General features: G+C 54.7%; 1 protein-coding gene across 1 annotated transcript in view; it reads right to left on the bottom strand.

The window, feature by feature from the left end:
• The window catches only part of ESS2 (ess-2 spliceosome associated protein), an 11,041-nt gene extending 2,798 nt beyond the window's left edge, over positions 1-8,243 (bottom strand). Inside the window, exons 1-8 of the mRNA XM_017856708.1 lie at positions 8,019-8,243; positions 6,357-6,525; positions 6,170-6,265; positions 3,466-3,635; positions 3,222-3,339; positions 2,767-2,900; positions 1,842-1,944; positions 958-1,067 (exon numbers count right to left, since the gene is read on the bottom strand). Of these exons, the coding sequence (XP_017712197.1) occupies positions 958-1,067; positions 1,842-1,944; positions 2,767-2,900; positions 3,222-3,339; positions 3,466-3,635; positions 6,170-6,265; positions 6,357-6,525; positions 8,019-8,225 (1,107 nt within the window). The 5' untranslated portion in view covers positions 8,226-8,243. The remainder of the gene's footprint in view (positions 1-957; positions 1,068-1,841; positions 1,945-2,766; positions 2,901-3,221; positions 3,340-3,465; positions 3,636-6,169; positions 6,266-6,356; positions 6,526-8,018) is intronic.
• Between the last annotated feature and the right edge of the window lie 1,135 nt (positions 8,244-9,378).

Below are 9,378 nucleotides of genomic sequence, written 5' to 3'. Positions count from 1 at the left end.
AAAAAAAAAAAAAAAAAAAAATCAAACTAAATACTCGCCACTATTTTCTTCTAGTTGTTTTATGGTTATTGTTTTTACATGTAACGTTTTCACCTTTCCAGAATGTATGCTGCTACACATCCTAAGGACCCAGCTTCCTTCATTTCTAAATACTGTGCTATTCAGTGCAATTTGAGTTGCCATCTTTATCAAGCCCTAAATTCTGACTTGGATCATGATTTCAGAATTTCCATTGGCCTGGAGACTCAGGAAGCAGTGGCGGGCGCACCTCGGAAGCACCTCAGCCCTTGCCTTATACTCTCTCATTTGACAGCACAGCATCCTCTTCATTATCCCTCTCGCACGTCTGCCTTGGTTATCCTTGCATCACAGACAATTCAGAACCAGAGTAACCAAAACCTCTCCCCATGTTTTGTGTGGACATGGGTTACCTCTACTAAGTACTCTGGGGAAAGCCCCGCAGTGGTACGGGGAGGCCTGTTGCATCTGACCCAGCCCATGAAGAGCCTCCCCTGGTTTGTGCCGGCTCTCACACACTCCACCCTGACCACTCCTACAACACCAGGCTTGAGCCGTGTCATCCAGCATGCCCCAGTCGTGTTCTGTAACTAGGGGCCTTCCTCTGCAAGCACACGGCCGCGTCCCGTGGTCCTCAGGCCTGCAGAGCTCCTGACGTGTCTGTGACTATCCTGCCTCACTCATGAACAGCACTTGGCCTCCAGGATCCAGAGGGCCCAAGCCACTCCCTGCCTTGGTGTCTCAGCCCTCACACCCCCAAATCCCTCTGTGACAGGTCCACCCACCCACACCTGCCTTCGGTGCCCTGGCAGAAAAGCCAGCACTCTGCCTGTCAGCAGCTGGGGGCCGATCCCAGTGCTCAGTCCTGAACCACAGGCACTCAGGGCTCTAGAGGTGTCCACCCCGGTCATACACGGTCCCCCCATCACCACCACCCACCTTGAAAGCTGGGCCCGGTGTCCTGTCCACGTAGGGGGTTTCCGACCCTTCAACTCTCAACGGTGTGTTCTCAACCTCCCCCCAGGTCATCACTGGGGACTCGTTCACACCTGCAAATAAAGAGCCCAAAACCATCTCAGGCCAGAGGACTCCCCACCACCCTCCCCTCCAGTCACAGCCTGTTCACCCAGTGTGCATCCCTGCTAACACGAAGGCAGGCAGCGAGCCCTCTCTCCTTCCCCAGGACTCTGGAACCCTGGCACCTCCATCCTCCGAAAGGGAAATGCCAAGTTCCTAGCAGGCCCGAGGTAGGCTCAAGGCCCTATAGCCATGTGCTTCGCCTATGAGCCTCTGGGAGGTCTCCTCCAGCCATGCAGGAGGACTTCCAGGGCTCCCAAACCTCCTAGAACCCCAGGCAAACCTGTGGTGCCTTCATATGCCCTGGCCTGTGACACAGCACCAGCACCCAAAAACACAGAGGCCAGAGTGCAGGAGGGGCACCCACGCATGCCACGGGACCACCTGAGTTTCACCTGCCCCCTGAGGTGCCGAGCCTCCCTCCCGGCAGTGCTAGGTAGACTTAGACTCATAAGCACTATGCACACACCCCCACCTGCTGACATCACAGTAAGGACCAGGACAGGACACATCACCCCAAGATGTCTCGGGTCAGGTCTGCCTGAGAGTCCAGCCCGCCCACGGCTCCAAGCAGCCTGGACACCTGGCCTCTAAGGCCTTGTACAGACAGGACACCAGGTCCCTGAGTTACACAAGCTGTGGGCCAGGCCAGGTGGAGGCCGAGAGTGGCCAGGGCTGACTGAGAAGCCCACCTCTCCCAGGGAGTCCCAGCAGTAGGCCCACTTGCCAGTGGGCACTTTTCTCACCAGGGGCAGGAGAAGGAGTGGCAACAAATCCAAATCCACCCACTCGAGGGGACTCCTGGGGGATCAGCTCCTTGCCATCGGGGCCCACCTTGCCCTGTTTGTGCTGGAACAAGCAGAGAGGCTGGCATCAGGGGGACTGCAGCCCACGCTCGACAGTGGGCTAGTGGGCAAACACGTGGGAACATGCTGGAAACACTTCCTCTCCTCAAGGCAAGGCTGGGGCTCTGGGGCTGGCAGCCTTCTTGGAGAAAGAGAGGGAGGGCCCCTGCCTCAACCGCCCCAAAGACCTTGAGGGCCTGTCAAAGTGGGCACCCGAGCGAGGGAAGCCCCTCCTCCCATCCAGGGAGGTGCCAGGGCTCAGCTCCAGCTGCGCCTATCCCAACGATTCCAGAGGATGCCGACACCAGGTCCCTGCAGGGGGCAATGCTGACGACAGATAGGACTTATGCTCTAGTCTCTTCCTGCCTTCCCCACTTCAACCCTGTGACCACCACAGTCACTGTCAGAGAGTGTCCACTCGTCTTGCTCCCTGACTCAGAAAGCCTCTGCTCTCTGCCCACCAAGGGCCTGTCCCACCCCAGCCACCCCCCGGGACTGGGCTCCCTCTGCTGCTCGCTGGCTTCCCTGCCCCCTATGTGCGCGTGCAGCGGCCAGCCTGGACTCACTCCCAGCAGCCCCTTTTCTCTCATGCCCCTGCCATCAAGGGAGCTGGCACAGATCCGGACCTACAGAACGTGTGTGACCAAGGCAGTGTTTAATGGAAGCCCACTGGGGCTGAGGAAAGACTCAGGACCCTGCCGCACAGGGCCGCAGATGGTTCCACTCACTGAGCTCCGCCAAGCTCAAGGACATGGGAGAGATTGTGCCTGCCCCCAGGCAGCCCTGCCCCGCCTGACGCATGTGACCCTGTTGACCCGCCACTCACCTGGGCATTGAGGGCGGCAGCCTGCTGGAGCTGGCACCTGCTCAGGGCTTGGCTGAAGGGGTCCCTAAGGAAGCGCGTGTTCTTATGCACCACCTGCCGGGGCTTCTTAAACAGCTGCTCCTCATCAGGGACACCTGGCAGATGAAGCAAAGGTAGCAGCAGGTGTCAGAAAGGCAGCAGCCTAAGGAGCATGAGGAGCTCGCTTCTCGGCCAAGTCACTCCCAGATGAACAGAAGCACTGAGCAGAACGCAGGCCCTGGTGCCGCTGGAGAGGGCCTCACTCACTGCTGACCTCACACAGACCTGTCCACTCCGAGACAGACCAGTACCTCTTGGAGGCCCAAACTCCAAGGGGGCACAGACATACACACCTGGAAGGCTGCTCCAAACACAGAGCCAGACACACGCAGCTCGACCCAACACCTCCCCATCTGGCTGCCAGGCCCACTGCTTACCCTCTGGATAGTACATGAGGGAATTCTTGGCCTTGTACTTCCAGGTCTCCACACCAGCCTGGCTGCTCTCGATGGCCTGGTGCTCTGCTGACGGGAGTTCAAGATTATCTTTCTGCCTCTGCAATCACATGGGGAAAAGTGATGGTCAGAGATGCCCCTGGGCATTGTACCCACGGCCCTGGGGCTCCCCCAACCACCACAGAGGGTGCCTACGCCTATGTGACACCCAAGACCCCAGAGACACCTTCTCAAACTCCTCCTCAGCCTGGTAGAGCCAAGCGTGGCGTGCCCGGCTCCTCTCCTTGGCCACCTCCATGATCTCCTGGAAGGAGGCATTGTCCTCACTCGTGTAGCGGCTCAGGAAGACATCTAGGCTGGGCAGTGGCTCCTTCTCCTCCTCCTCTCCAGCCTCTCCTGCTTAGGGGTTGCGGGAGGAGGAACACAGCACCCTTTGCAGTCAGGAAAGAGGACGACACCCAGGCCCAGGAATCACAGCCCCCAACATGCAGTGCTGGAATCCTCTCCCCTGGTCCTGGCTTCTGCCCATGAGAACCCACACTGCCAAGGACTCCCCATGGGGGCAGAATCCGCCCACTCTGACTGCCCAGAGAGCCTTCAGGTGGTGCCCTACAGATGCAGGGCCAGCTCCGCTCACGTGCTGGATGCCAAGGGAATTACATAGTCTGATTCAGACCGGAGGGAGCAACACAGGTGTTACAGCAAGAGCTCGTGATCACGGGCAGGCTCCTCCCCCACCAAAGTGGTGCCAGTCCTGTGGGATGTACCTCCAAATCCTCAGGGGGCTCTCCCTCACTCCCTAGGATTTCCTTACTATAACCACTCTTCTCTTTCCGGTACCTGTACTACAGGTGGGTGGTCATCGCCTATCATCCTGACCTGAGAGCCAGCCCCAATTCCAGGGACCCCATATGACCCGGTCCTCTGGATGGGGCCTCACAGGTGCTAAGCCACAATCCCAAACACCTCGACACCAACCCTGCCACCATGGAAAGTGGTACCCCCACTGAGGTGGTGCCCTGGTGCTGCGTGTGGTGGTGCAAACTTCAGCGGGGCCACCTGGAGAGCTTTGCCTTCGAGTCCAGTGACAGTCCTGACCACCTGCTACACGCGAGGCTATGCACAAGGCACAGTGGCTACAAGTTCAAGACCCAAGGGATGAGGACAGGGGTCAGAGAGACAAGAAGTGAAACCCCATTCATCTCAGAGAGATAAGAAGTGAAACCCCATTCATCTCAGAGAGATAAGAAGTGAAACCCTGACCATCGCTGAGACCTGCAGAAGTGACTGCCTTTCTGAGCCTCAGCTTCCTCACCTGTAAACGCGATGATGGCGCCTACCACTTAGGTTCTGAAAAGGATTCCTATATTTACTGGCATGTAGGTATATAGGTATTGAAAATCTACAGATTGGCTATGTATGATGGCTCACACTTGTAATCCTAGCACTTTGGGAGGCCGAGGTGGGAGGATCACCTGAGCTCAGGAGTTCAAGACCAGCCTGGGCAACATAATGAAACCTCATCTCTATAGGAAAAAAAAAGGAAGAAAAAATCTACAAATTGTCCTGCGATGCACAAGCTACATTTTCAACAGACAGTCAAGTTTCAAGGACAACAAGGACTGTGTTAATGGCTGAAAAAGCTGGATTGTAAAGCAAAAAATATCACGTTTGTGCAAACACATAACACATCTGTGCTGTTCCAGCACACTGGAGTCTAGAAACTGATAGGAAAGAACATCTCATTCGTCTATACGTGCACTGATGTTCTACTACTGATTAAAAGAGGACCTGACCATGCGGAAGTCCCATGGCGTGCACAACACTTACATTCAACAGGACTCGGAGTGCCCTTCCCTAAACGGACTCCCCCATCAAGTCACGATGTTACCATACACACCTGTGTGTCCCAGCAAACATGCTGAAGATGACAACTTTCATCTGTTCCACATGTACCTGTACAAGGCCCACAGTACCACGTGTGCTGTTCTCAACACAGCATACAGACGAAAGCAAAATAACGCTTCTGCTCTTGTGCAAGGGATGCCAATTAGGGAAAGGGACCATAAATAGTAATGCCTTTAAAATGTTATGTCTTGGCCAGGCGCAGTGGCTTACACCTGTAATCCCAGCACTCTAGGGGGCCAAGGCAGGCAGATCACCTGAGGGCAGGTGTTCGAGACCAGCCGGGCCAACGTGGCAAAATCCCATCTCTACTAAAAAATACAAAAATTAGCCAGGTGTGGTGGCAGGAGCCTATAATCCCAGCTATTTGGGACGCTAAGGCAGGGAGAATTGCTTGAACCCGGGAGGTGGAGGTTGCAGTGAGCTGGGATCACACCATCGCACTCCAGCCTGTGTGAGAGAGCGAGACTCTGTGTCAAAAAATAAAATATAAAGTAAAATAAAATAAAATAAAATGTCTTGTGATGAAAAACCAAAGCCAGGCTGGAAGCCACAGAGCACCAGTGGTGTTGTGACTTTACAGTGGCAGGTCAAGAAAGGTTTCTCTGAACAGGTAACATCTATGCAAAGATCTATAGAAAGAAAAACAGCGAGTCATGCAGTTATCTGGGAAGTGACCAACATGAAGGAAACAAATGTAGAGGCCCTGAGGCGTCTTCAGGATAGTGACAAAAGGAGCCTTCCAACATCCATGAAGCCCACAGGGCAGGGCTGGAACACAGCAGAGAAGCCAGTGAGAGCTGGTGAGAGTCCCATTTCACAGAGGCGAGTCACGTGTGGGAGCTGGACCCAGATGTTTTACCAGTTAGACCAGCGTCCTTTGACTTCACAGGCTGGTATTTAGGCAAGACCCTTCAGGAACAAGATGTGACCTGCAGCCCTCTGGAGCACCCCCTGAGGGCCTCACAGGCTAAGATGCCCAGGCAATCCTGACCAGGTGACTGAAAGAGGGCATCCTCACTCACCATCCTCCGGGCCTCGGCCATGGGGCCTGGGCTTGTTGCCCACCACTCCAGTGCCTGCATGCACCTCAGGGGTTTCAAACGTGGCTGGAGTCACATCTAAGGGAGGAGAGGGGAATGAGAATTAGAGCAGCCTGAAGCAACAGTTCAGCAGGCTTTCCCCTCTCCACGACCCACAGGGTCCTCATACAGGGCGGCGGGGGCTCCCGGGACATCTTGCCCAAGGCAGAGCCGAATTTGATGGCAATCTGACGCATCCGTTCCAAGTCTCCATTCTCCTCGGCTTCCAGGTACTCCTTCTGTGCCTGGAGCTTCTCCACATCAGGAAAGAAATCCCTTTGGATGACTGTCTGGAGGCCCTGCAAGGAGAGATCAGAAGGAAGGTCAGAGGCTGGGCACAGTGGCTCATGCCTATAATTCCAACACTTCAGGAGGCCAAGGCAGGTGGATCACGAGGTCAGGAGTTCCAGACCAGCCGGGCCAACATGATGAAACCCCATCTCTACTAAAAATACAAAAAATTAGCCGGTGTGGTGGCAGGCGCCTGTAGTACCAACTACTTGGGAGGCTGAGGCAGCAGAATCACTTAAACCCGAGAGGTAGAGGTTGCAGTGAGTCAAGATCATGCCCCTGCACTCCAGCCTGGGTGACAGAACAAGACTGTCTCAAAAGAAAAAAAAAAGAAAGTTGGAGTTACCTCTGGGCACTCCTGCCTCACAGTCCACTCCTTCAAATTCTGCTTCCCCAGTGATTGGGACTGGCTTGAGGGAGCTTGAGGGCACTTTCTAGCCAGGTTGAGCATCCCATATGGTTGCCATGCTGCGACCTCTAACATCACTAAACACTCTTCTGATGTCCGTGAAACTCTTCTCTCTCGCCCTTGCTAACTGGTCATTCTCATTCTCCATTGTTGGCTCCCCACCAGCCAGACCAACGTGGGTGTTGTCACTTTCATTCCACACATGACTTTCTATTTCCAATCTAAACCTTCTTCCTGGCGGGACATGGTGGCTCACGCCTGTAATCCCAGCACTTTGAGAGGCTAAGGCGGGCGGATCATCTGAGGTCAGCAGTTCGAGATCAGCCTGGCCAACATGGTGAAACCCTGCCGCTACTAAAAATACAAAAATTAGCCAGGCGTGGTGGGTAGTCCCAACTACCCGGCAGGCTGAGGCAGGAGCGAGACTCCGCCTCAAAACATAAAATAAAAATAAACCTTTCTCCTGAGTAACTTCAGCCAGTCACTAGCACCGGCTGAGATTCCCAAGTCTGCACCTCCAGCCAGACCTTGCTCCCGAGCTGCCTATTTGGGCACCCAACCGTCCGTTAAAGCCACCCATCTACATATCCCAAAAGGTGTCCCGAATTAAACAGGTCTAAAACCAAACTGACTTCCGCCAATCCCCGTTTCAGCTCCTCCTTCTGTGAGCTTGTGGTGGGGAGACGGAGGTCCACTCACTCGAGATGCTGTCACAACTGCAGGCTTCTTCCTGGAACCCCAGCATTCATACTTGCTGCCACCGCTCTTTAGAAAGCCCTCTTTGCCACCATCCTTCCAGTGTGTCAAACTCTTACACTTTAACAGAAAATCTTATTTCCCTGACCCCCGTCCCATTATAAAGAGCCGCTCCCTCTTTTCCCTGACAACACTGCTACAGCCTCTTCCACCACAGACGTCTTCCTCTGCCCTATTTACTTGACTCGTGGGACCGTCCACACCCCAAGGGCAGGGACTCCGGCTCCTCCACTTCCAAGAGGAGACGGAGCGTCAAGACCCGAGAGAGGGAACCCGAGGGGAGCGTGAAGCAGGGGAGGGGCCCAGAAGTCTCCGGCGTCCGCCCCGAGGTCGTACCTCGATATACTCTTCCTCGTCCAGGACCCGCTGCTTGCTAGTCGCAGCCCCAGCCTCTCCCGCCTCGCGCTTCCTCGGGGGCCTGGACGCGGCAGGGAGCAACAAGGAAGAAGCTGATGCACCCGGGGTCTCCATCGCTATCCCAGGAAAAAGCTGGGGCGCCCCAGGCGCGTCCCGGGGGGTGGGGCGGGGGCGGGATTGCATCATTTGCGCAGGCGCCTCCAATAGTTGGCCAATGGAAAAGCTGTGGCTCTAGGAAGCCAGCCCGCGCTCCGTACTGACGTCACTATAAATGCTAGACATTATGGGAGTTGCAGTCTTTGTCCTGCCCCGCGCTATTCATGCTTGTCAATGCTGTGAACACGAGGTGGTGCTGTGGAGGTGGCGGGGGTCGGGTGCTATGGGGCGTGTTCTTCACGCGAAAAATTCTAGCTTTACGGTGCCCAAAGGCCTTAGAATTCTAATTTCCCACAAGTAAGAACTATGTATGCTTCGAGATTATTCAACAAAAATACACACGAGGAAATGTGCTTATATAGGAGTTTCAAGCTTTATGCAAAAAAAAACGGCCTTAAAACAATTTTTTTTTTGAGACGGAGTGTCGCTCTTGTTGCCCAGGCTGGAGTGCAATGGTGCGATCTCGGCTCACCGGATTTCCCGGGTTCAAGGGATTCTCCTGCTTCAGCCTCCCGGGTAGCTGGGATTACAGGCATGGGCCACCACGCCCGGTTAATTTTGCATTTTTAGTAGAGACAGGTTTTCTCCATGTTGGTCAGGCTGGTCTCTGGATCACAGGCGTAAGCCACCGCGCCCGGCCAAAACAATCTTTTTTTATAGCTATCTAACAAAAGATAAAAGAAAGAACAAGACAGTGGATCAATTAAGAAATGTCTAAAGATTATTCTGTAATCCCAGCACTTTGAGAGGCCAAGACGGGCGGATCACCTGAGGTCAGGAGTTCCAGACCAGCCTGGCCAACAAGATGAAACCCGATCGCTACTAAAAACACACAAAAGGCCGGGCGCGGTGGCTCACCGCCTGTAATCCCAGCGCTTTGGGAGGCCAAGGCTGGCGGATCACGAGGTCAGGAGATCGAGACCATCCTGGCTAACATGGTGAAACCCTGTCTCTACTAAAATACAAAAAAAAAAAAAAAAAAAAAAAAAATAAGCCGGGAGTGGTGGCTGGCGCCTGTAGTCCCAGCTACTCGGGAGGCTGAGGCAGGAGAATTGCTTGAACCCAGGAGGCACTTGAATCCTGAGGCAGGAGAATGGTGTGAACCCAGGAGCAGAGGTTGCAGTGAGCCAAGATCGCGCCACTGCACTCCAGCCCGGGGGACAGAGCAAGACTCCGTCTCAAA

The sequence above is a fragment of the Rhinopithecus bieti genome, unplaced genomic scaffold, assembly GCF_001698545.2.
Source record: "Rhinopithecus bieti isolate Rb0 unplaced genomic scaffold, ASM169854v2 scaffold_44745, whole genome shotgun sequence".
Lineage (NCBI taxonomy): Eukaryota > Metazoa > Chordata > Mammalia > Primates > Cercopithecidae > Rhinopithecus > Rhinopithecus bieti.
The sequence above is the reverse complement of the archived record's forward strand: the minus strand, read 5'-3'. Positions and strand labels throughout refer to the sequence as shown.